At 40.5% G+C, this 27,543-nt stretch overlaps 1 protein-coding gene across 10 annotated transcripts in view; it reads left to right on the top strand.

Moving 5' to 3' along the window:
* TJP2 (tight junction protein 2) overlaps window positions 1-24,962 on the top strand; it is an 86,577-nt gene extending 61,615 nt beyond the window's left edge. For 9 of the 10 annotated variants that reach the window (XM_061628596.1, XM_061628587.1, XM_061628568.1 and 6 more), the window contains 19 exons: window positions 32-608; window positions 3,407-3,510; window positions 3,661-3,814; window positions 4,246-4,357; window positions 4,438-4,568; window positions 5,481-5,547; window positions 6,653-6,803; window positions 8,456-8,564; window positions 9,476-9,686; window positions 13,002-13,189; window positions 14,428-14,523; window positions 14,626-14,705; window positions 14,824-15,034; window positions 16,614-16,714; window positions 17,140-17,352; window positions 17,999-18,109; window positions 18,435-18,770; window positions 19,372-19,457; window positions 24,120-24,962. In XM_061628596.1, coding sequence (XP_061484580.1) covers window positions 32-608; window positions 3,407-3,510; window positions 3,661-3,814; window positions 4,246-4,357; window positions 4,438-4,568; window positions 5,481-5,547; window positions 6,653-6,803; window positions 8,456-8,564; window positions 9,476-9,686; window positions 13,002-13,189; window positions 14,428-14,523; window positions 14,626-14,705; window positions 14,824-15,034; window positions 16,614-16,714; window positions 17,140-17,352; window positions 17,999-18,109; window positions 18,435-18,770; window positions 19,372-19,457; window positions 24,120-24,285 — 3,204 coding nt within the window. In that variant the 3' untranslated portion in view covers window positions 24,286-24,962. The remainder of the gene's footprint in view (window positions 1-31; window positions 609-3,406; window positions 3,511-3,660; window positions 3,815-4,245; window positions 4,358-4,437; window positions 4,569-5,480; window positions 5,548-6,652; window positions 6,804-8,455; window positions 8,565-9,475; window positions 9,687-13,001; window positions 13,190-14,427; window positions 14,524-14,625; window positions 14,706-14,823; window positions 15,035-16,613; window positions 16,715-17,139; window positions 17,353-17,998; window positions 18,110-18,434; window positions 18,771-19,371; window positions 19,458-24,119) is intronic. The other variant, XM_061628560.1, reaches the window with a different exon arrangement.
* The last annotated feature ends 2,581 nt before the right edge of the window (window positions 24,963-27,543 follow it).

Here is a 27,543-nt window from a genome sequence, read left to right as displayed (position 1 = left end):
ATGCAAAATGATTCTCATATTCTGCAAACAGGTAGTAAAAAGACCTCGTAAAGTGCAGCTCCCAGCTGTTAGAAGGAGCCCTTCTCTTGATTATGACTACCGGGCCTTTGATGTCATGGATGATCGTGCAGAATTTGATGGTAGAAGTGCTCAAAGTGGCTATAGCGAAAGGAGCTGGCATAGTGGGAATGCAGGCCGTAGCCAGAGCTGGGGAGACAACCTTGACAGGGGCTACAGAACTGGCCGGGAGAGGGGGCGCTACCACAGCAGAGAGCGCAGCTACAGCCGGGACCGAAGTCGGGGCCGGAGCATGGATAGAGAAAGAAGCTTGGACCGTGAATACCAAAGACCCCAAAGCAGAGGCAGGAGCGTTGATAGAATTGATGCATATGACCGTGGTTATGATGGTGGTCGGAGTCTGTCAAGAGATTATAGCTGGAGATCTCGTCCTGAAATGCCTCATGAGAAGGAAGCAAGGGGCGGCAGCAGGGACCGGCTTAATTCCCGCAGTCCTTCACTTGAATTGCAACACCAGTATGAATATGGAGCACACCAAGACCCAAATGGCCCAGTTAACGTTCTCCTCACAAAAAGCAGATCAAATGAAGGCAAGTGTATGACAAGTGCTGATGCATGGATTGAAATGAATCCATCTGTCCTTGGCTTTTACCCTGTTATTGCTGGTGATTGCAAGCCCCAGTTTGGTCAGCACCTCACAATTTTTCTTTTTTTTCTTGTCAAACACTATATATATTATTATATTATATATCGTGTGTGTGTATATACAAATAATAGAAACACAAAGAATTATAGAAGATGCAAATAACTTAAGACCTCTTACAAAAATACCATTGACAAATGATAAGCACAATATAAACATCAGAGATTGACATATGGTAAACACTCCACAGTACCTTAAATCTGAATGTATATGTTAGTTTACAGAAATTAATAAAGGGCAACCAACTTGGCACACAACTTTCCCTTCAGTATCTTGCATTCTTTCTAACCACAGAGGAAGAGACAATGTTATGCGAATCCCCTTCTGTCTTGCACTGCAAGTAGTGCATTCAATATATTTATATATCTACTTTTCTGTAACATCTGAATCAGGAGAGGCCGTGCAAGCCCTGTACCGCTGCCTGGACTCGGTGGTGGGCTGGATGAGGGCCAATAAACTGAGTCTGAATCCAAGCAAGACGGAGGCGCTGTGGGTTGGTGGTTCCTGAGTTGAGATAATTGGTCAGTTGCCTGCTTTGGATGGGGTCGTACTCCCTCTGAAAGAGCAGGTCCGTAGTCTGGGGGTGCTCCTAGATCCACCTTTGTCATAAGAGGCCCAGGTGACCTCAATGGCTAGGAGTGCCTTTTACCAGCTTCGCCTGGCAAGACAGCTGCAACCGTTTCTGGACTTGGATAGCCTGACCACTGTTGTCCACGCACTGGTAACCTCCAGGCTGGATTACTGTAATGCCCTCTATGTGGGGCTGCCCTTGAGGTTGGTCCGGAAGCTGCAGCTGGTGCAAAATGTGGCGGCGATGAGACTGCTCACTGGGGCAGGGTATCGCCAACATGTCACCCTGCTGCTGAAAGAATTGCACTGGCTGCCCATTTGCTACCGGGCCAAGTTCAAGGTTCTAGTTTTGGTGTACAAAGCCCTATGCAGCTTGGGACCAGGATACCTGAAAGACCGTCTTATCCCTTATATATCCAGTCGATCACTGCGCTCTGCAGGTGAGGGCCTCCTGCAGATACCATCTCATCAGGAGGTCTGTTCTGCACAACATGGGAAATGGACCTTGAGTGTGGCGGCACCTACCCTGTGGAACTCCCTACCCTTAAATATTAGACAGGCGCCATCTCTGTTATCTTTTTGGCGCCTATTGAAGACCTTCCTCTTCCACAAGCCATTTAAGTTGAGACCTTATCCCAGTCTGTTTCTGTGTTGGAATTGCTTTTTAATATGCTTTTAAACCTTTTTTTTAACAATATGTTTTTTAACTTTTTTAAAAAAAAATCTTCAAAGCTTTAAAAAAATATTTTTAAAGTTGTTTTATTTTAATATATTTTAATGTCTGTTTTTATGATGTTTTAAAATGTTTTTAGTGCTTTTGTTTGCCTCCCTGGGCTCCTGCTGGGAGGAAGGGCGGGATATAAATCAAATAATAAATAAATAAATATGCAGAGCTCTTGTGTATTTGCCACTTAACACACACACATACAGTAGGGCCCCGCTTTACGGTGCTTCGCTTTACAGCGATTCACTAATGCGGTGGCTTTCAATTAGGGAAAGTCCCCGCATTAAGGCGCTTGTTCCGCTTTTACGGGGGTTTTTTCCCTGTCGCTCGCCATTTTGACGCGTCCCATTATCATCAATGGGTTTCGCTTTACGGCGATTTCTGCTTTACGGCGGGGGTCCGGAACGGATCCCACCATATGAGCGGGGCGCTACTGTACACAACACCTGCAAACATTGTCCAAAATCTGAAGAAAGAAAAATGGAATTTAGCATGTTGTATAAACCATGCTATCAGAACCTTCATCTATTTCCTCTGTTTCATCATTTATTCTGCTTCAGTCAGTTATCCTCTACTGTGGTGCTTATTTTTTAGTGGGGGTGGGGTAGGACTTGTCCTCTTTATTGTTGGATGAACATTTCATGGATTTTGTATTGTACATTGCTTGTTTTTATTCAGCTTTTTATTGATTTTTCCCTGTTTGCATTTTATCTCGTTAAGACGCATTGTATAAAGTGACTAACAAATGCAATAAATAATGGACAGGACACTCTCTGCTATGCTGGACACTGTTACCACCTCTGTAAAACCTACTGAGCCTTCTTATTTTTAGATTTCCAGCAGGTATTGTTTACACATTTTGAAGCCTATTTTAATAACCATGAGGAATAGAATATCACTAAAAAAAAGTTTTGCTATTTTTTTTTACACTTGAGCGGGATAAATCGGGAGGGGCTGTATCTTAAATGTATCCAGGGCCATCCATCTATGTTACCAGGCTCTGGAGACAATGCAGTGTTAGGAGCCCACAAGTTAGCATATCATTTGATCAAGCCTGCACAACATGTAACTCATCAAGCTGAACACAGCCTGCCAGCTATGTATGGTGGTTTGCCAGGTACCTGACACCTCCCTGTTTTTGCAATCCCAGGCAACCAGCCAGATTAATAAGTAAATTAAACCCCTGGTGAACCACCACATGTGACCGGTGGATTATGATTGGTTTATGTGTCACAGCTGCATGCCTGTACTAGATTGCCGTGGCTCTCCAATCCGCTAAAAAGACAAAATGCTGTTGGTGGCTCCTTTTTTTTTTAATGCTTAGAAACCACTGGCATGTAGCACGAGTCATTGTCAAACTACAAAACTATCTCTTATTATTCCACTTGCAGAATATGGCCTTCGACTTGGTAGTCAGATTTTTATCAAGGAAATGACCAGTATTGGGCTCGCAACCAAAGATGGCAATTTGCACGAAGGGGACATCATTCTCAAAGTAAGTTTTTGTATGTATGAAGGGCTTCTATGGGGCAATGTATGCTTTGCAGGTTTTCCTGTCTGTTTGCAAAGTCGGAATAGAAATTCATCTGTTGAAGTGCCATTTCTGCTGAAAGTATAAGTAAATATGTTTGTCTTACACATCCAGATCAACGGTACAGTGACAGAGAATATGTCCTTATTTGATGCCAGAAAATTGATTGAGAAATCTAGAGGAAAACTCCAGTTGGTTGTCATGAGGGACAGAAAACAAACACTAATCAACATTCCTTCCCTGCATGACAGTGATTCGGAAATAGAAGGTGAGAGGTTAGAAGTGGAGCTAAAGCCACTTGTCTATTTAAGTTTGTGAAAAAGCAGTGAGCATTCTATTTACAGTGTGTTACATGATAAATAAAAATATACCCTGGCAGAAATGCAGTCAGCTGGACAGAAAATAAAAGTTGCTAAGTGTAAAACTTCTGTGTGTGTGGTAATACAGATTTCCAGACTTATTGTTAACTGATCTGGAGTGTGAACAAATTTCTTAAGGCAAGGCCATGTGATGAGTTTCTGTGCCCCAAGCCAAGACCAACATGAGCCATGAATCAGCCACAGAATGCTTTTCTTGCCAGGTTTCATCTCTTCTATTGCATTCATTAGTTGTACTGTTCTGTTATAAAAGTCAATGTATGTTAAAATCACTGGCAAATGGTTTCACCTACCTAGACTTTATGCTCTCTTCTTTCAACAGATATTTCCGAAATAGAGTCAAACAGGTCTTGCTCCCCTCCGGATGGCAGAAGATTGCACCATTCTGATTTAGAGTCTCATTCTTCTAATGAAAAGCTAAAGCAAAAACCAAGGTAGGATGTGCTCTTACTTACTTCTGTTAGGTTTACTAGATCTTCAACTTCTCTATTAACTTTGTGAATTTTGTTTTAAGTGCAAAAGATCCAACAAACAGACTATCCAAAATGGGAGCAATGCCCACTCCTTTTAGGTCAACTGGTGATCTCACTGCTGCATTAATCCCAGAGACAAACAATGAATCCAAGTACCAAGATGATCCTCCAGGTCAGTTCACTCACTCTCTCCTTTGAAATACTTTAATTTTGACTTGTTCCAGTCATTTAAATATAAAATCCAATCAGCTGTTAATAGGGATGAGTTTTAGGAAGTATACTTCATTTCTGCTGCTTCAGGCTGTTCTGGTATGTAAGAATTATTCCCCTGGGGTACTTTCATAGACCTTAGACAGGATTATTTGTCTTCCCCAACACAGCAACTGCATACCAAATTATCTTTCCAATTGTCCTTTAACCATTGTCTTTTTAAAACAGACAAAACCCAAGCGTTGGAGGCAGCCGAAGAAAATGGAATGCACTCCACATAGGGTTTCTTATTGGTAGAATTTGTGTAAGCATAAAAAAGAGTGAGGAAAGCACTAGAGCAAAACAACTTTATGAAATAAATACAAACGTACAAAGGAAAATCTCCTTTTGTTGTTATAATAGAATTAATACTGGTAGAATGTATTAAACGTAGAGGCATTTATTACCGTGTTCTGGAATAGGCTGATTGGCCTTTGAGATCTGATTTGAGATCTGAGAATAAACCAAATGGAGAGAGAATCCTTTCTTAGGGAATTACATTTAGCCATATTTAGTATCGCCTTGGCATTTATAGTTACAACTATCTCCCAGTAATGAATATTGTTAGTGATGGCTGCATATCGATTGCAATCTTAAGTAGGCTAATTGGAAGAAAGTGCCACTGAAATACAATACAAATGATTTCTGAATAAAAATGTTTAGAAGTAAGGTGTAATAGTGTCAACCTGAATCTGGGCTGCCTTTTCGGTGTAGATGATCTCCTCCTAATCCTAATAGTTATTCCTTGACTCTTTTCTGTCTTTCAGGTTATTTAAAAACAACAATAGAAGCTAGTTTTATGATATTGTGTGTATGTTTTTTTTAATATTTGCAGTTGCTCAACCAAAGCCAATCCCAAGAACATTTCTTCAGCCGAGTCCTGAAGACCTAGCAATATATGGGTATGGGTTTCTCATTTCACCTGTTAATTTAAGTATCTCTTCTCTTATGTTAAGTCTAACCATGGTTTAGCTCAAAGCACCGTTTGCAAAACTCACTTCAGAACAGGGTTGTAAATTGTGGACTGGTGCCAATCATGGTGGTTGAAATTGCCATGTAGTTGTAATATTAACCATAATTGCCTCTGAAAGGGAGACAGGTTCACACACAAAAGGAGGATTTGCACACAGGAGTGGATATGGCGGGGGAGATGAATACAAGGTGTGAGGCACTCCTAGTTGCCTCACCATGTTATGAAATAAGTATTAAGTCTGCATTAGGGCATTGGTTTCTTAATATATGCTCCTGATTAGAATTGTAAATGCAGGTAGTTGCAGTTTGGGAGGCTGTGGACACCCAGTTCCACCAAGTGCTCATGGAAGTGAATACAAGATTGTGTGATGAGAGACTAGGATGGCATGGACTGTATTTACAGGGAGCTAGGAGCTATTTCCATTATCATGGCTCCCCTTTTTTCATCAGGTAGCTACAGAGGTGGCTACTGGCTCACTGCATGCATTGTTTCACTCCAACCTTTCCCCTACAACTGTCTCTCAGTATATAACAATTGCATAGGCGTCCCTCAAAGAATCCTGGGAAGGGTAGTTTGTGAAGGGTGCTGAGCATTGTCAGGCAACCCCTATCCCCCTCACAGAAACACAATTTTCAGAATGGTTTAGCACTCAGTCCCTTTTCCCAGAGAGCTCTGGCAATTGAAGTTCTGTGATGGGAATAAGGGTCTCTTAACAACTGTCAGCACCTTTCACAAACTACACCTCCCAAAATTTTTTTGGGGAAGCCATGACTTTGCAGTGGAATAAATGTATGGTGTGAATGTGGTCTACATATAATTCACATACTCGTAGCTATTTTCTCTTTACTGACGTGGCTACTCCAAATATGTAAGTTTGGGAAGGTGGGGCCTTCACATGAAGACTGTGGTACAGCAGATTTCATGTTTAGCGTGATTTGTTTAAAACCATTTCCATGCAAAAGCCAGTGCTCCATGACTTCAAGCCTCTGACACTTGAATCATCTCTAAAATTCAGAATAATTTTCTCTTTTAAGTCCTGGTACAAAGATGGTGAAGTTCAAGAAAGGAGACAGCGTGGGTATCAGGTTGGCTGGTGGGAATGATGTAGGAATATTTGTTGCTGGAATTCAAGAAGGCACCTCTGCAGAACAGGAAGGTCTACAAGAAGGAGATCAGATTCTTAAGGTATGCATGTTTCTGTGTCTGCAAAGGATGGTTTTTGTTCGTTTTTGCATAGTCCTTAATCCCACTGAATCCAGGGGGATGAACAGTAGCTTTTCACATTACAAGAAATCAGGGCATAGGAACCCACGAGACACACATGAGCTCCAAATATGGTAAGGAAGTGGTGCCTGCATCCGTGGAAGAGAGATGCAAGAGTTAGTCTTATCACATTGTTGCTAGGATTGATAAAAAGGGTACAAATAACTTGTGTGATTGTTTTCCTCCTCCTGGGTCTTAACCTGCAAATCTGTGTTGAAGTCATATAGTATGTTTCCTGGAACTTCCAAACAAAACAGTTATCTTAAAAGCATTCTCATCTTCTCTACATTTCCCCTCCCCCATCCTTGTGTTAGTAGATGGTGCTAGGTTTCTGCTGCTCTGGTTATGATCTTTACAGGCTGATGTTGCTCTGAAATATATCTTGGAAGATTCTTTGAGAATAGATTTCCTTCTGGTCTTGCTTTCCTGCAAGCCGCCTCCTTTGCATGTCTTGTTTTAAATGCATTTCAAGCCCACTTCAGGCATTCTTAAACTCTGTCCATGGAGTGGCTACATCTGCTGGCTGGACTTAAGGGGTTGGATCCAATGAAGTCATACACAGTGTAGGCTCATTAAAATAAACGGACCAGTTACCCATGTCCATTAAGTTCAATGGGTCTGCTCTGTTGGAAGTGGGGCAAGAGCAACTCCTGTTTTGTTCTTTTGTTTAAGCTCCAGAGGGAAGATAGGGCTAGGGTCCTCCAGATAGATAGGCTTTGTTTACCTTTTACCTGTGATGCTCTGACTGACTTCCTTCTGTCGCTAAACTGTGACGCCTTTAGGGAAGCTTACCTGCCCCTCCTCCTTCCGCCCTTTCCATTCCTTTCTTCTCCAGCTGTCCATGAGAGAGGAGACATCCCTTTGTCTCTGCTCTCTCCAAGCATGAGGCTAACCCCTGCGCCTGGGCGTTACGCCTCCAACTTAGCTAGTTAGTTAGAACTAGATATGCCTTTTCTATCTACTATGTATTTCTCTAAATAAAGTAGCTTTTCTTATTTTACTAAGTCTCCAGTCTCAGTGATGCTGTTGCAGGGTAAAAGCCTGCTTTCTTAGGCAAACACATGCACATGCTGGCACACTTGCATTTCAACATCTGCTGTTACTCTCTGCTGCTGTGGTGCTGCTTTTAAATGAAATTAAGCAACACAACTACACACAGCGCAACATGCTCTTCCAGATGACTTTTCAGGATACAACCCAAGGGCTTTAGCCTCATCCAAAACAGTATAACTTAACCCTGGTAACAGGCAAACTGCTCTGAAGCATGTAAGAGCATTTGTGATCCCTCAGGTTTAGATACCTAAGACCTCATCTTTAGGGAAAACATGGTGGGTAAAAGTTCATTGTGCTTGCTGGTAGGAAAATAGTTTGCTTTTTTGTTTTTCTGCTCTCAATGAATATAACACGTCCATAATACGGTGAATGTAATACATATGTAATATACAGAACTGTGTAACGTTTGTTAGCAAAAATTAATATTTTGCACAAAGGCTACATAAAATCAGATTTTTCCTCTTTGGCAGTCTGTATCAAAAGAATCTTCTTTAAATCTGTGTATGGTTGTTTGGCATCAGGTAAACACTCAAGACTTCAGAGGTATCATTCGGGAAGATGCTGTTCTGTACCTGTTGGAAATTCCCAAAGGTGATATTGTGACAATTCTGGCCCAGAGCAAATATGATGGTAGGAATCTGGCATGCAACTTGTTGAAATAATTTGATTTGATGTATTATATATATTTCCTGCTTTTATCCATAGCTCAAGTTAGGTTTCAGCCTAGTAGGTGGCAAGCAAGATAGCAGTAGCAGGCTGTTCCATTTTGCTCTGCTTGTATCTTTCGCTGTCTGTTATTCTTGGGAAAAGTTCATTAGTTGCAGGAATCAAAGGTTCTCATTCTTATCCGCATTCTAAAGTCAACATTGTGTTTATTTATGGCTCTTCATTTATTTACACATGGCCATTGACAATCTTCTAGTGATATTTCCTTTGCTATCTTGGTACGCTCTCCCCCCTGCCCCAATCTAGCAATCAAGATCCTTATTTCTTTATGCTACAAGAGATTAAGGCTAATAAATAAAAACTTTTTTATTACAAAATTGGAAGCCAGTGAGCAAGGTCCAGTTTATCATTTATACAGTTTGCTATAGTTCTCCAGTGGCAATATTTTACTAAGATATATGATGCGTTTTGAATAGGAACTATTGCAAGTAGGACCTGTTTAAATTCAGAATCAGATTCTGTTGAGTTTACTGAATGAAAAGTGGTTATGACTGAGAAATGTGTAGGAAATGGATGTACACTGCCCTGATAATTTGTGAGAAGTGATACATACTTCTCTAAACAAATAAATAAAAATAAAGGTAGGTGCACACATGATACCAAATGACCTTTCATTTTCTATCCCTTATGTTATGAAAAAGTATTTGCAGATCTCCAGTTCTTAGTTCTATATGGTAGCAGTGAGGAAGAGATTTGTTAATCCACTGCAGCTGTCTTCTACAGGAACTCCCAAAATGCTCCTGACAGACTTACCAACTGAGAAAAGTAATTAAACTAGATGTGATCTTCTGCCCCCCTTCCCCATTTCTCCCTAGTTTATAGAGATATAACGGCCTGTGGCAGAGGGGATTCTTTCTTCATAAGGACCCATTTTGAATGCGAGAAAGAAACCCCACAAAGCTTAGCATTTACCAGAGGGGATGTCTTCAGAGTGGTCGATACACTTTATGATGGAAAACTAGGTCACTGGCTGGCTGTGAGAATTGAGAGTGAATTGGAAAAGGGTCTGATTCCAAATAAATGCAGGTATGTTAATCTCTGTAGATGTTAATTTTATATTGGATCTCTCTCTCTCTCTCGCTCTAATTTATTCCATCTCAGTCTAGCTTGATTCAAAACAGATACGGTATGCAGGCAGAACTCATTTATTAGGATCACCAGGGATAGGGAGCAACTTTAGCCTTGACCACCAGCAGTGTTCTAGCATTGCACCACTTTATTTGGTCTCGCATAAATGAACGGGTGTGTTTTACTCCTACAGAGAAAAGGAAAACCCCGCCTTTAGAGGCAATGGCCTACTTCATGCCTATAAAATGTGAAGGGGCTCTGTATTATGCTCCTGTTCCTGCTTCTGATGTCCTCACATTGAATTTGGATGCCTGTGGCAGCCCAGGCCTGGTTCGTGTTAACCCACCACCTATTACCTTGATGACCTAGGTGCATTTTTTTCCACCAGTCAACAATTCATTGCAGAGATTGGTATTTTTTATTTTTTTACTGTTACCCTCCACTTTTAAAAAAATTACCTTTTACCTTTTGACTATCGTATTATCTGTTTTTCCCTTATTTTATCTCCTCTGATACTTTATATATGGTTTCACTTCATTACTATGACTTTAAATAACACTACAGTCTATGTGTTGGAATTGCTTTTTAATATGTTCTTAAACCTTTTTCAAAATGTTTTTAATCTTAGAAGATGTTTTGAAAGCTTTTTTAAGAAACAGGTTTAAAGATGTTTTTGTTTTAATGTGGTTTAAAATTTGTTTTTATGATGTTTTAAAGTTTTTAGTGCTTTTGTTTGCCGCCCTGGGCTCCTGCCGAGAGGAAGGGCGGGATATAAATCAAATAATAAATAAATAAATACATAAGAATTTGGCTTAATATTCCTTTAAGAAGATGGCTATCTGAGATTACAATTTCATCTCTTAACCAAGCCCTTGCCAATCATCATATTACGCTCCTTTCCCAGTTAATCCACAACTCACTACACCCAAAGAACTTTGCATGTGGTCTTCACCTTGTCCTCACTTCTTCCAATTTGGAGTCTTTCAGGCTTCTCTCAGGATTGCAGCTGTGATCTTCAACCTGGTTGACCAACAACTATCCCCTCAGGTTCACAACAACCAGCTGTCGTTTGGCAGTAGAACATTCCTGAAGGCTGCTACAGAGCCTTGCACTCCTCTTAGCAGACCTCCTTCAGCTTTTTGATCCAGTGATGATAGCTCCTGGGTTGGATCTTCCGCTTCCCTTCAGATCCCAACCTCTGTCACTGCTCCTAGCTCCCTTCAGGCTTTCCCAGGTGTCACCTGAGCCTCTTCCTTTTTCACTTCATCCAACTTCAGCTCCCATAGCTACTCTTCTTGACTAGTACTGAATCTGGCCTTTGATTTACACTGTACAGGCCACTCCACCGTATCGCTATTATTTGAGAGAAATTCCACCCTCTTCTAGGCCTGTAAGAGAGCCAGTGTGGTGTAGTGGTTAAAGTGTTGGACTACAACCTGGGAGACCAGGGTTCGAATCCCCACAAAGCCATGAAGCACACTGGGTGACCTTGGGCCAGTCACTGCCTCTCAGCCTCATGAAAACCCTATTCATAGGGTCGCCATAAGTCGGAATCGACTTGAAGGCAGTACAAGCCTCCTAGGCCTGTAATTAAGAGCTAATATGAAGAAGCAAAATGCCCACTAACTGACCAATTATAACTTACCATCCTTTTAATGCCTTTGGTTTGGAACATAAGCCAGAAATCTCTCCAAACATAGCCATCCCCTTGTTGACACCTGGCTGTAATTACAGTGCAGCTCAGTAGCTTTCAACCTTTTCAGACCCATGACCCACTTTCAACACAAACATGCATTTGGTGGCCCATTTCTTAATTTTTTTACTACATATTTGTATGGTGGTAGTGCTGCTGTTGCAACCCACCTTAGATCAGGCCGTGACTCAGTAGTGGGTCCTGACTCACCAGTTGAAGGCCAATGGCTTAATTGGTAATTTTCTGCCTGCTACTCTGCCTTTGATGCAATATATCCCTTTCATATCCAGCAGGATTACATGCCAGTCTAATTCACAGTTAACCCTTTCTATACATCATCTTGTTTGAAATGACATACTGTAATAACCTTTACCATGTGAATTCTATGACCTCTCTCTGTTTTGAGCTGGGCAAGCCTGCCTGTGCATGTGTATGCTTCCATGGGAGCTAGAGCCCTGATCTTGCAGGATGCCATTTGCTGTAGAAGCCTACATGTGTCAGCTTATCCAGCTCAGATGTCAGCACCCAACATGTGGACATAGCGGGGGGGGCATAAGTGGCACAGCTCAACTGCCGCTTTCAATGCATGTATTCCATTCATGCATATAACATGTAAATGGAATTACTGTTCCTCATTCCGATAGAATCTGCCCTTTGTCTCTCATAGCCCTACCTTCCCTGATGAGTGTCTAGTAGGAGAGGTGCGATGGGTCTCTATTCTCATGCACGCACCTTAGATCCTTGCTATATGCATACACTTCCCTGTGCATGCACCCTGCCCACCATAACCTTCCCCTTTCAACAAGTCTTTTAAATTGAGATCTTATCCCAGTCTGTGTCTATGTTAGAATTGGTTTTTAATATGTTTTTAAACCTTCTTTAAAAAAAATGTTTTAACCTTTTTTAAAAGATGTCTTGAAAGCTTTTTTTAAAAATGTTTTTAAAGATATTTTGTTTTAATGTATTTTAAAGTCCATTTTTGTGGTGTTTTAAAAGTGTTTTTAGTGCTTTTGTTTGCTGCCTTGGGCTCCTGCTGGGAGGAAGGGCGGGATATTAAATAAATGAATAAATGAATAAATGACAGGCATTTTGCTAGTCACTAATTAAGTATTTTGAATGTGGCAAGTGTTTCTTGGTCTTTAATCTGTCATCTTCCAAGATATTTAACTCCTGTGGAGCTTGGCCTGAGTATATCTAACATTACTGTCAAAGAGTACAACAGTGCTCAGGAAAGAATGAAATGTAGTGTTTACATGTCTGTTCTAAACCAGAAAACTTTCTAGGTCTGAGAGAAGGAGGCCTATCTATGTTGTGTTTGCCTGTTGTTCCTGCCATTGGACTCCAGTGAGACTCATGTCGGGGAATCTTAGGGAAAGCAGCAAATGAGTTGGATGGGAATTGGCACTTGTCAGAAATATGCATAGGAATATAGAATGTACTGTCCATTGCTATATATTTTATAAAAACTATTCTATAAGATGAGTTTTTGCCTGCAAATGGGCTGCATTTCCACACGTGCACACAAATACATACCTTATTGACTTTTTAAAATGGACTAAATGCTGTCTGTTTTTTTTTAGGGCTGAACAGATGGCCAGTGTTCAAAATGCTCAAAGAGATGGCTCCAGTGACAGGGCAGATTTTTGGCGGATGCGTGGCCAACGGTCCGGAATGAAAAAGAATCTAAAGAAGAGCCGTGAAGATTTGACAGCAATTGCGTCCGTTAGCACAAAATTTCCAGCCTATGAACGAGTTTTGCTCCGGGAGGGTGAGTGAGTGACAGCATATAAGAACTGCTAACTGATTTCTTCATTTATAAAAGACCAGCTACTCCAATTTTTCTGGCAACTTAAACAAGTCTAGCCAATCGACTTTGTTTCTAGGCTAACTGCAAGTGGTAAAGCCTGTCTCTGGTCATGACCATGTTTTGGACTATCTAAAACATCTCAGTCGCATATGTGAATCACATTAAATTGATTTAGAAGTATTTCCCCCACCTTCATTAACCAGTTTCTCTGCATATATGCATGTCCACCCCAGTGAATATTGTGGACTACTAAATGGAATAGTCCACGATACAAAATATGGAAACACTCACTGAAAACTAATGCACAGTGGGTGTGCATGTTTTAAGAAGTTAAAAAAGCCGTACAGTCTGTACTGTGTTGCTGTTAAAAGTGTAGTGTGAGAGCCAGTTTTCAAAGTCAGGCTGGCTCATTTGTAGATAGTGCTTAGTAAATACTCTTCATTTATACTACTGTGCATCATAGTTTCTTGAACTGTGTTGCACAAATGTGACATAATTTTTTTCTATGTGTTGCTGTATTGATGTTACATTGGCTAGAATGCAGCCCATTCTTATATGTTAATATTAATTAGTGGCAATTTTCATACATATTGTCAGGATTTGAAATAGTTAATTGTTTGAAATAATTTCAAGAAAACAACATTTGAATGTCTTTGTTAGAACTAGATAGCGATAATGCCTTTGAATTTGAAATACTCTTTTCAAGACACATACATACCCCATCAATGCCTCTTTTGGAAAGCTTAGTAAGTAGTATGTCAGTTTTATTCTGGTTAGGTATGAGTTGGCTGAACAAGCATCTCAGCATAAAATTGACATACCTTCAACTACTCAGTGTTAAGGGATGTGTTATTTTAAAATAACGTTTAAGAGACGTTTAGGCATTATCAGCAAATGCAAGCAGCCTGAAGCAATAGCTGTGCTAAGATGTAGAGTTAATAATTATTTTGGACTGCATTAGAAGATAACATTTGCTGGACTTGCTGATGCAATAGATGTTTCACAAAGTCAAGCTGCGTGATCAATATCTGCAATTAATTGCCTTTTCATTATGGGTTAGCTAATGCTTGTTGGCCACTGTCAGTTCCTTTTATGAGAACAATTTTGGGGATATTCATTTCTGTGTTTAACAGTGTATAGTGTTTTGTTTTTATCATTTTAAACAGGGAGACTATTCATATGTAACTTTCTATTTGCAGCTGGTTTTAGGAGGCCTGTAGTGCTGTTCGGTCCCATTGCAGATGTAGCAATGGAGAAGTTGTGCAATGACTTGCCTGAGCTGTTTCAAGCTGCAAGTAAGTCATTCAGTGCTCTTTTATTAAAAGTATCCTTCAGCATTTGGTGATCCTCTGAAACATTATGAAACAGATGGTGACACATATGTATTATTCTTGCAGAAACAGAACCTAAAGATGCAGGTTCAGAGAAGCCCACTGGTGTTGTGCGTTTGAATACTGTGAGACAAATTATTGAGCAGGTGCACACATTTTTCCCCCTTCTCTTTACTTTTATTATGACGGAAAGCAAAGAGATATTTATGCTGTTGCTGTTGTTTCTCCATACCCATAACCTTCATATTGCTGCCTTTTTAACAGGATAAACATGCCCTGTTGGATGTGACTCCAAAAGCTGTGGATCTGTTAAACTACACCCAGTGGTTTCCAATTGTAATTTTTTTCAACCCAGACAGCAGACAGGGTGTAAAAATAATGCGGCAAAGGTTGATTCCCACATCTAACAAGAGCTCACGGAAGCTTTATGATCAAGCAAACAAGTTGAAGAAGACTTGTTTGCATCTTTTTACAGGTAGGTGAATATACAGTGCCTTGCAAAAGTAATCAGACCCCTGACCAATGGTCTCATATTACTGAATTACAAATGGTACATTGTAATTTCATTCTGTATGATTTGGAGCTAGATATGATAAGCTGGCGGAGTGTGACAAAAGGAAGCTGGAGTCTCTTAAAAGAGGCTATGCAATTAATTGCTACCTATTTATTTATGATATTTAATTTATTGGATACAGCCAGTTTTCAACTGTGGCAAGACAAGATCAGAAATAAGTAGACTGTTTCAAGTGATTAAGCCAATGCCTTGCTCTCTGTATATTTTAAAATGCAATTCATCTAAATATGGTATGCTCTTGTCTAGAGAAGCTCCTGTGTCTGCAACAGCTAATTTTGTTTCTGGGAAAGGAGGAACACAATTTTTCCCTGCATGTCCTGCTAAGCTCCTTGGCTTGTGTGTGTGCATGTTTGTATACAGTGCCTTGCAAAAGTAATCAGACCCCTGACCAATGCTCTCATATTACTGAATTACAAATGGTACATTGTAATTTTGTTCTGTATGATATTTTATTTTGAAACACTGAAACTCAAAATCAATTATTGAAAGGAGACATTGTTGGGAAATGTTTGCAAAAAACATAAAAAACTGAAACATGTTGCCTGCATAAGTATTCAACCTTCCACATTAATATTTGGTAGAGCCACTTTTCGCTGCAACAACAGCTTTAAGTCTTTTGGGGTAGGTATGTACCAGCTTTGCACACAGTGTCGGAGGGATTTTGGCCCATTCTTCTTGGCAGATGCGCTCTAGGTCACTACACTGTATGTCACTTGCTTTTTTCTTTTCTTTTAAAGCATTTAGAGATGTAGAGTAAACTTTACATGGCAGCCCTTGAGGAAATTTACCTTGTTACTGTTCTGAACAAGTGTTATTTAAATGGGGGTTGAGTAGGGATTACGTCTTGGATCTTGTGTGAGAACCATGCTTTTGAAATGTGCTGGTCACTTAGTCCCATGCAGAACCTCTCTCTCTCTCCCCCCCATTTCCTTTCATCAAACAAGAAGCTTTACTTTAACTTCTCGAATGGGCTTTGCCCACCAAGTTATCTTAAAAGGCAATAAAATAATTGAGGGGGTTTGTTATCTTTCCAGCAGAATATACAACAATGTTTTTGATTTTTAAAAGGATGCTATAAAACATCAGTTCCTTCTGACATCAGGACAAGAAGCAATGGTTTGAAACTATTATTTAGTTAATTAGTCTTATAACAAGGGTATATTTTTCTTATTGAAGGAGTCTTTCCTTGAAAATCTGGTCCAGACTTTCTGAATGTATGGTTACCATACCAGATGCATGACATTATTGCCGTCAGTTAAAACAACAACATAGTTTGTTACTGATTTCATCATCTTTAATTTAAACTGGTTGGGTATTACCCTATTGTGTTATGATGTGCTTTTAAATACTGGGTATCCTATCCTAGGATGGCTGAGATAATTATGTGATCAGTGATGCAATGGAAGTGATGCAATGAAATATATGGAACTAATGTTTTGAAAATGTAACAATTTTTTTTTTAAAAAATAAATCTCTGCAGCTACCATCGATCTAAATTCAGCCAATGATGGTTGGTATGGCAGCCTGAAAGATACTATTCAGCAACAACAGAATGAAGCAGTTTGGGTTTCAGAAGGAAAGGTATGTGGTTAAATGCTTTTGTTTCATGTATGCTTTTGCTATCTGAAGCCCAGCATGGACAGAGGCTTCCTGAGAGAGGAGAAAGCTTTATGTGTACAAGGGACTTCTCATTATATGCACTGATAATTCTACCCCTCATAAAATGTAGAAATCCCTAATTTTTTTTCCAACAGTTGTCATAGATAATTGATTCTATACTGGAAAAAATCTGAAGGAAATCTTTGCCACTTGAGAATCAAAACATACTGAAAAACCTTCCTATATATCTGCAGACATTACTAGTGAACATTAAGTGCTGTCATTGCTTTTGTGGTGCACGTAATCCCACATATTGAAGCTACTTTCTTCTGTTTCTTATTGTGATATGTAATGTGAGCACTGATGTGATAAAGAGAGCATAACCTCTTTGCAAAATCCGTTTTTAGCTGGAAGGAATGGATGATGACATCGAAGACCGTATGTCATACTTAACAGCTATGGGTGCTGACTATCTGAGCTGTGACAGCCGACTGGTCAGTGACATGGAAGACACAGATGGAGAAGGTGGTGCATATACAGACAATGAGCTTGATGAGCCAATCAGTGAGCCCAGAGTTTCTTCAATTAGTCGGTCCTCTGAGCCTGTGCAGCATGAGGAGGTGAGAGATCAAGAATAAGATTGTTTTTCATTTCTCAGAACATTATGTTGTAAAACGATGACAGTAAATATCTATTGAAATGATGCTTGAGGAAAATTCAGTGTCATTTTGAGACATTGGTGCACACTACACTAATATCTGGAAAAGAAATAGTTTTGCTGCTCCGACAAAGGAAAAAAAGCCCCTGCTTCAATGTACCTTGCTGTAAAATGATTGTGGATCAAAATTCTCTATGCAGTATCTATGGCTTGCTATCATGACTTCTTTACTTTTGACCCACCATTGTTGAAATGCACTACAGAACAGTTTGAGAAATTCTTTAAAACTGCTTGAATCCAAAAAAGGTGACATGTAGGCAAATCCTATGCTGTTGCCTTAAACCCATGCAGTTGTAGGATACAGGAGCCCTGAAAGAGCAGTCTACCAGAATGAATATTCTGAAAGCCAAGTGATCCAGCACAGATAAATAGAAGCACATAAGCTTGCAGAGCAGAGTAGTACCACTGGTGAATTATATCTGAATGGAAAAAACAAAAAAACACTAACTTTTCCTAGCAGTTGCAAAGCGTAACTATGCCTCACATAAGCCAAGAATAGTGTGGTTGTATGGTTGTGGTTGTAATGGGCTACTATTACTTGTCCATAGAGTTTAAGGAAATCCAGCCCAGAACCAAGAACTCAGATGAGAAGAGCTGTTAGCAGGGAAGTTCTGAGAGATCCCAGCCCACCTCCGGCATTCAAGCCTGAACCCCCTAAGGTAATTTGAGAGTAAGAGAACTACTAACTAAAATTAAAAGTGTTACATTAGAAATATTAGAAATTAGTGTTACTTACTAAGAGCATGTTATTTACCCAGTCTTTTAATATTTATTCCCTGCTAGGTTCACAGCTCCAAATTTTCATCTTGGCCAAACTTTTCCCCAGCTTTGTGTCTTAACCATCTGTGTTTCCTTAGCTGTAAATAGCAGTGACCAGCTTAGGCTTTACAAGCAATACTAATCAATTTCTCATGGTCTATCTTCCAGTCTGAAACTGCCACTTGTATTTAAATAGTCATACTTGCCTTTGCCTTATGCTCATAGGGTAAACTGCAAAACAAAGAAGATCCATATGATATCCCTAAGAATTATGAAGCCAGAACAAACAGCCCTAATGGTGGTAGCACTGAAACGTCTGGAGTACCAGCTAAAGTAGCTCCTCCCCCTATAGCCATCAAACCTACTTTTGGGCGTCCTATATTGAAATCCTCTCAGCCATCCATTCCACCAACTGAAGTGGAGGATAAATCTGAGGAAGGTGTACAAGAACAAGAGAACACAACAAAATCTGTGCTGGGAAAAGTTAAAATATTTGAGAAAATGGACCACAAAGCAAGGCTTCAGAGAATACAAGAACTGCAAGAAGCACAAAATGCCAGGGTATGACGAGAATCACAGTTTCACTCTGTCTTGTGCATTTATGTCAGTTCTACAATTCTGCCACTGAATTAAACTATTAAAACTTATTTAAAACAGTGGGCTGGATGTAAAGATTCTGTGTGCAGAGTTCCATTCCCAGAAAGAACAAGGGATGTGATTTTTGCTGATTCCTCCTCAAAATTTGCTCAGTGGGAATTGAAAGACCCTCCAGAACACTGTGGGAGGTGATGGTGAAGGCTGGGGGGGGGAGAAGAAGTGGATGAAATTTGCCTTCCCCTTCTGTGAGTGGCAGCCTCTGTTACACAGCCACTTGTAGGAAGGCTATGCTGTGTCCAAAGCCATAGATCTTCTGGTAAACAGAAGTAAATATTTCACAATTTTAATTTTACCCCCTAACAAGCTGATTTTTAAAAATACTAGTAGCAGTGCATTAATAGCTTCTGTTCTCTGCTACTTTGTATGCTTTCTGAATAATATGACAACCTGTAAAGTACAGAAATGGAACATGTTAACATCTCACTGTAGTACTGGGCTCAGCCATCTCTTTGTAGCTTAAGGGGAGTGTCAAAATATTTTTCGGATCATCTGTTTCTTTTTATAGGTGGAAATAGCTCAAAGACACCCAGACATTTATGCTGTCCCAATCAAAATACAGAAACCAGAGCAGAGCTGGACTCAGACTGCCAGGTAAAATGCTTTTGTAATGTGTTTTTAGCCCACCCTTCATTGTTACTTATCCCAAACTGGGTTACAATAAAAGAATGAATTCATCTTGGTTTTATGCCCTGCGTAAGGGTATTGTGCAGTTAGGACAGAGATCTAGAAAGAAGCTGGTAGAATGTACTTGCTACCAAAAATAATAAAAGCTGACATAGGTCTACAGTAGCTAGGTTTATGGCATTGTTTTCAGATTGTTCAGTGCCAGAATTACTCCTCTCTCCTATTGCTCATAATGTTTCTCATTGGACGTCTTCATTGGCTTCCAAATCCTGTCTGAATGCAGCACTAACTCATTGCCCTTACTTTTCAGCTATCTGCAATTTTGCTGTATCTTGTTTCTCCTTACATCCTTGCTGTGACCTCCTCCCCTTTGCCAACCTGTTTTCTTAAATGACTCCATCCTTCCCCTTTGCTGATCCCTATACATGGAACTGCTCCCCTTGTTCATGGAGCCACCTCTGTCTCCCTTCCTTTACATCCCTCCTCAAAACTCTCTTTTTTAATGTTGACTTTGGCCGGTAGTGGACCTTGTGGTGGGGCAGAGCCATAGAGCCTCCCTCTCAACACCGGCATCACTGCTGCTTACCTGTATGGTGGTGGCAAGGTCAGGCCATGTAATTGCACCAGTGTGAACTCTGAACTGGTGATGGTGCTCCTCTTGGTGCAACTGTGTGGTTTTAACCCCACTGCTGCCCCAGTCCCATCTAGGTAAGCAGTAGCGATGCTGGAATCAGAAGGGTGGTTCTGCAGCTTCACTCCACTGTAAGATGCCATGCCCACAGGTGCACAGAATAAATAAATAATAAAATAGTGTGTCTTCTTAACTAACTTTTATTGGTGACAACCTTACCGGGGGGGGGGGGGAGAGTGATAGTATGAAAGGAGAAGCAATCCAAAAAGAGAGAGGAAAGGTGAACTACTGTTCACAGTAAACCTGCATATAGCCGAAAAGGAAAAATAGATATCTTAAGTGCATATGCACACGCACTTCCACACACACGAGATTGCAATCCTGTGCATACTTTCCTGGAAGCTCCATTGAGCACAGTGAATTTTTTCCATCTAAGCGTGCACAAGATTGGGCTGTAAAAGAATATTTGCAGAGGTCTAAAGGGGTGGAAGTGTATGAAACGCTGACGAATTGCTTACTTCTAAGTTGATGCTGATTGAAGCACTGCCACCAAAAAGCTCTTTCCTGTGCCAGTGTTCCATGTAAAAGCAGTAATGGCTGAAAGCTGTTTGCCAAGGGCAACTGCCCAGATTCATGCGTGTCCATACACTTAGGCCAGAAACCCTAGTTAAGGCTGGCTGTTATTGTTGGCCAGGGTGAAGCAGATCACCTCTGGCAGCAGATTTTGGAGCATTGTGAAATGGCAATTAATGGTCCGTTACTTAGTGTTACATGTATTGTGGATATGGAAATTAGCCTTGAGAACATTAATAAAAGCAGGAAAAACATTTATCAGCACAGTATTATCTTTTAAATCATATAAACAGACAATTGATATTTTTATCACTTAAGTCAGGGGTCACCAACCTTTTTGGACCAGAGGGCACATTTCAAATTTTGAGAGAGCGCTTGTGGCACCAGTCACACAATGGCTGCCATAGGGGTGTGGTTAAACACAAAATGGCTGCCATGGGGAGGGTGGCATAACACAGACAGTAGTCATGATGATGTTTTTCCTATAATTGTATTTCCATACTATAAAAGGCTTGACCTGTTGAATTTCTGCCTGCAGCTGTTAAAGGCACAAAAACCTGTTTTTCCTCAATGCCAACCCTAAACCAACGCCTAGGTTGCTGTCCTGTACCCACATGCCTGGAAGTAAGCCCCATTCAACACAAAATACTTACTTCTGAGTAGACACGTATAGTGTTGCACTCTAAGTTAACCAGACAGTGAATTCTTAATTAGTCACTGGTCTTTAGCTGCTACAAAGCAGGAGACATGCCCCAGCCTCTTTGCAAAGTTTTCACATTTGACTTGGGTGTGTGTGGATTCTTTAACATTCAGCCGCGCATATTGTTTAGCAGTAGTTGCAGAAAATAATTTCTAGGTGCTATGTGATCTCAGGCAAACCCAGCACAGGAAAGATGCATCCTGGTTGCTAGGGAGAAAGGAAGGGCAAACTATGGAGTTTCCAAAGACATGGGGGGGGGGGAGGCAGAAGTAGGAAAAGTGCGCTAAAAGGACAACAGCAGCTTTTTAGGACCTCAGGGATTCCTGTTTCCTGGTGTCCAAGCAACTTGCTTATCAATCACAGCTGTGATTTATTATTTTTATTAAAAAATAATCTCTTTACAAGCTCTTCAGCCCAAAGCTCTCAGAATGCCTTTCAAACTGGACAATAAAAAGAAAAAGAACAATGCACAGTATATATATTGTGTCCCTTTAGTACCAATCCCTATATATGTGTGTGTGTGTGTGTGTGTGTGTATATATAGTATTTTAATTGTATTTTATGTATTTTAAATTATTGTAATGTTTTTGTAATTTTACTGCTTACAATTTTATTATGTACATGTCTGATTTTATTTTTTTAAGCCACCCTGAGTGCCCTATTATAGGGTAGAAGGGCAGGATAGAAATATTTTAAATAAATAAATAAATAAAATATATAGATATTGTATTTAAAAACAGATCAGAACAGAGACAAGCAGGATCAGCCAGGCTGGCTCATTTCACATAAATTACTTAGAAGGATACCTGCACATTTTACTCTCTAACTTTATTTCTAGGAGGGTTAGAGACTTGTTTTAAAAATATATATATGTAAGTTTGAATTCTGGGCTACCTGCTGGGGGTGCCATTGAAACTCTTCATGGGTGCCATGGCGGCGACCCTTGACTTAAGAGATGGTGCTGGTTGACTCCATCCAGCGCCAAACATATGCTGCTGGCAGGCACATGCTGAACATGTGCAGATGCTTGCAGTAAGGAACTTTTAGGCATAATTGTTTTGTGTGTGAAGCACAGCCATGGGGAAGAGGGTCATGGCAGTGTTTTATATGGAGGTGGTAACGAAGCAGCCTTGAAAGTACAGTAATACCTTACTTAATGAAGTAGATGCATTCCTGGACATTACTACTTTAACAGAAACTTTGGTACCAGAGATAGGAATAACATGGAAAGAACAGGGACAGATTCCTGCACCACAAAAAATAAGAGCAATTCTACATGTTTCAGCAAATTTTTTATTCAAAACTAATAATACACATATCTGAAATGAAACAACCAGGTCAGCTAAGCCTTGCATAAGTAAACAAACATTTTGAACCTTCTACAGACTACTTGAAGGCTTCTTCCAAAATGCATGCAGGGATGCCTGCCTTGCCTTTTTTCTTTTATCATGTAGCATCTCGCTGTAGCCATCTCAGCCTTTGAGCACAGTTCTCCTCACTGTATAGCTTCACTCAAAGTCAATATCATTTACTGATAGAATCTCTAAGGCATGAGACATCTCACTGAAACAATCAGACATTAAGTGGTGTTCCCTCTCCCTCCCTTTCTCTCTACCATCCTCCCCCACGCTCAAGGCAACCCATCCCCCTATGTGCTCTCTGTCTCTGCCATCCTCCTCTACACTCAAGCAGGCAGCCACCACCCCATGCTCCTGCTCTCTCTCTCTGCCATCCTCCCCTACACTCAAGCAGGGAACAGAGAAGAAGGACAACAGGGGATGCTGTTTTGAGGTGACAAAAGGGGAAAATGAGAATGTAGTAGCCTGACCTCAAGTCACAGCAGCTCTTGGGGGCAGGCAGGACCTGAGAGAGCAGTGCATTGCTCTTGTAAAGGCTGGATCCTTTCTCAGACATTTGTCTCTCCCCCCCATCTCTCTGTCTTTTTTCCCCATGAAGTATGTGTGTGTAAATCTCAATCAAACTGCAATCATGGGCAGCTGTTTTTCTTCCAGCACAGCAGTTGAGCTGCACATATATAATATATACATACTCTCTCTCTCTCTCTCTCTCTCTCTCTCTCTCATATGGAGAGAGGGTAACAAAGACAGAAAAGGGGAGAGGGTTCAAAGCTTTATTGCTCTGGGCTGAGTGGGCAGGCAAAGGAAGGATGCATCCATCGAAGGAGAAATTAACCAGTAATCAGCCTAGGCTCTTTGCTATCCATGGCTGCAATACTCAGATTCCAGAGCCACCTACCCACCCCATTCTTTTCCCTTTCCCTCTCTCTGTCTCTCAGCTACCAGGCAAGGAGGACTAATCAACTGCGATTGCTGCAGACATGCAGCTGGAATTGTGCTCCTTGTTGGGTCGCGCAGGCGTATCTGCAGTAAACAGTGCTTCTGAGGCATCAGAAGTACAGTTTACTGCAAAGGCACCTGCGTCACCTGGCAAGGAGTGTGATTCCAGCCAATATAAGAGAGACACCTGTAGCAACCACAGCAATCCAGCAGGCAAGGAGCCACATTCTGACTATGTCAGAGTGTGCAACCCCCACTCCCATGCCCAAAAAAGCCTTCATTGAAAGGAGCTTAGTTCTTTGAGGATTCATTAACTGGGGTATTACTGTGGACGTAAGACTGCCTTCAAGGTGGTTATAGATCTGCTCAGGATACTCTTTCTGACCTCTGGATGTGTCTAAATTCACATAATGTTCTTTTGATGTTAGTTCCAGAGCTCCAGAGCCTCAGAAACCACCTGGTAGACCTTATCTAGATAAACAAGAAGGTTATGGCAGTGATGCAGAAGAAGAAGAATATCGACGGCAGCTATCTGACCATTCTAAACGTGGATATTTCGGACAACCATCTAGATACAGGGATACAGAATTATAGTCTTATTGGCAGCCAAAGCTATTGCATTGAGTCACACTTGCAAAGCCAAACTGGAGCACTGGTTACTTTCAAAAGGTATATGTATATTTGGGGTTACTGATGAATGCAAGATGTATTTACACACTGGAATAGCCAATATGAGTATTGGAGGGAATGAATCACTGTTGCCCAAATGCTGTTGCCTATTTTACAAAAGGACCAAAATCTATTTTTAATGTTTGCATTAATTCCTGGCATTTATGTATTTTTAACTTCTTCTCTTCCTCATTAAAATTGCCTTTTTAACTATTTTAATTATTGTGACATGATGGAAGCTTGACGAAAAGCACAGCGCTTTAGTGCAAAGGAAACAAAATAAGTGCCTTTCTAATGAAGTGTCTTCAATTGTTCTCTAACATCTGATGCTTGTGCAAAGCCATAATGTTTCTGTTACCTAAGTTTTGTATGTTTCATGTCTATCATATTCCCCTTGGATGTTATTTTTCTACTTTAAATAGAGCTGTGTAAATTTTTTCATAAGCATTTACTGTACATATGAAATGGTTACTCTGTAGGCTGGCTGCTACAAGACCAGGGTGCCCCAAGACCGAGACAATTATGTAGAAAATAAAATGAGATTATTTGTGTCTTAAATCTTTTCATGAGTAATGACAAAATAAAGGGATATATTCTACAAACAGTTGCCTTTCTGTTTCATTTTTAAAACTAAATATTTTAATAATGCTTTGAATATTGAGTTCTATTTTTAAGAGAAGATATTTGAACAGAATGAAGTCATTAATGAGGATATTCCTTACTATATTCTGCTTTTAGTCTAAGAAGCTTACATTTTCATTATCTCTTCAAAGGAATATTATTTGGAGATATTGCAGAAAAATATTAGGAAATTAAAAGTTGGCCTATTTGAGTGCTATGGTCCTCAAGACTTTGTACCACATTTCTGTGGTGTGCCAATCCCATTCATGCTATTACTGATAAGATATTCCTTATTGGACCTGTACATGCACTCCACAATTCTGAAGTGTTTTCAGACACACAGCCAACTTTGCATCTGGTTAACAGTGTGAGCGTTGGCTGTGTGTGTTTTCGAGGGTAGTATCTATGCCTTTTAAAGATCTGATGCAAAGGGATATGCTTCTCTTGCCTACTGTCCTCACTTATCTCCAAGCAGCAATCTTTTTTTTAGTACAAAGCTCATTGGTGAATTCAAAAGAATAAAATCCTTATGCAAGGGGTGGATAATATTAGTCTGTGTACCCTGTACTGCTGTCCATCATTGAGATCATTTATAGCATAAGTGCAGTAGTTCATCCTTTTTTTCCAGCTGATGGATGTTTTCCTTCTCCATTATTTTGAATCCTTATTAAGGTTTTTTTCTTGAAATCTACAGGCCAAGGATTCTGCTTTTATGTAACTATTTAATTTTAAAAAACATTTATGAATGTATCGTTAACAAGACAAACATCTTGTCCCTCCTGGTTACATTCACAATTCTGAGTATAAATGCAGCCAACCTAGGGAAGTACATATCAAGTAACACTGCAGATATTTATGATTCTTTGCAAGGAGGAGATAAGGTTTCAAAGAAAACAAGTCAGAGTCAACCCAGAGTTTCTTTGGGTAGAAACACGCTCACTGTTCTGCCGGTTCCAGTGTGTCTCCACATCTCTCTTCTGAAAATGGGGGCACATGACGCTAGTCAACCCCTGTCCCTTTTTACTGTAAAACCTGGTTGGAGCAGCTTGAGTGTTTTTTTTTTAAAATTCAGCTTCAAAGAGATTTCACAACTGATTGGCAGATCACCCTGTTCCCCCTCCAGGTGTGGCTAATGGAAACACTGCTCTGGTGACTATTGTGTTTACAGCTTTTCTATAAGGATCAATGATTGTTTACTCATTAGTAAGGGAAGAAACGGATGCCAGTTTTCATAAAAATGTCAGCTTTAGCTAGTCTTTTAGCCAACTGTCTTTGCCATGTGAGCTTCTCAGCCAGCACTAGTCACCACTTTCCTATCGTGCCAGTCATCTGCAGTGCATTTTAATGCCTTTTTCCAGGTTGGGCTGCTCTGAGGAGACAGAGTAGGGGTGGGGAACCTTCAATCCTCTGAGTGTTGGTGGACAACAACTCTCATCAGCCCTAGCCAGCATGGCCAATGATCAGGGCTGATGGGAGTTGGGTATCCGGCAACATCTGGAGGGCCAAGAGTTCCCCATCTCTGAGATAATCAAATCTTAGTGCAATCTTGTTATTACCAAACATAACCAACAGAAATAACATAAGACCTGCTCTTAACGTAATTCTAAGCATTTTGGAAATTTCACTAAAGACTACTGAGAACCTTGATACCATATTGTAGATTGCCTGTTCAAAACAACCCTTCCAGCTCAGTGGACTGGAGTTCTAGTGCATGAAGCTGATCTTCACCAGTCTTACATACTATCTATGCACTCATTTCTTAGTACTTTAACAATACTCACAGAAACAGATTTTAATGGCTGCTTTGCCCTATTCCATTCTAAGCCTTCAAGGGAATGCTTTCTCCTGAACAGCTTTCAGTCCTTCACTAGATCCTTCCCAGTTCTGGTAATATTAAGTTATATGCCACAGATGTCAACCCTTTCCCCTTGCTCCTACCCTTTAATGTTATGGCTTTGAAGCTGGTAAGTGATTTCATGAATGACAGAATTCTTATCATTTGGTCAAAAAGCACTGGAAACGAGCAATATTGGAAGTATTTGAACATAAAGGTCACCTTTGAAAAAACTGGTGACTTGACCCCTGCTATCCTCTTGAGATACGTGTTTTTCCTACCATTTGAGAACACATTAGGATGTTTTTAAAAAGTGATTTAAAATCTAGCTTTTGCAGTAAAGACAGTGTTTTTAGAATATGCACCCCTAGATATTTTAATATGCATTAGGTCATCTGACTGCTGCCCAGTGGGGCTTAACAGAGCAATGGGGCTATTACAGTAGCCATAGCTCTGCTGCATGTGCTGGCCTGGGTGAAAAGTGGGGAGGGGGCAGGCAGATCATTGTGCTAGCCTGGAGTTAATGCGCTTAGGTCCAATACCATCACATAATGCCAGTGGGCTGAGGTTGCCCAGCTGTGAGGCTTTCTCCTGGCTGCCATTGATGGGAATCCCATCTGTGGCACATCCTACTGTGGAATGGAAATCTCCACACTGGTGACGTAATGCTGGTGTCAGTACCGCTAGCAGGATTTGCTGGAGACATGTCTGGCCAATCCAACACACAC

This window comes from Rhineura floridana, chromosome 1 (assembly GCF_030035675.1).
Source record: "Rhineura floridana isolate rRhiFlo1 chromosome 1, rRhiFlo1.hap2, whole genome shotgun sequence".
In the NCBI taxonomy this organism is placed as follows: domain Eukaryota; kingdom Metazoa; phylum Chordata; class Lepidosauria; order Squamata; family Rhineuridae; genus Rhineura; species Rhineura floridana.
Note: the sequence above shows the minus strand (reverse complement) of the source record. Positions and strands in the feature narration are given on the sequence as shown.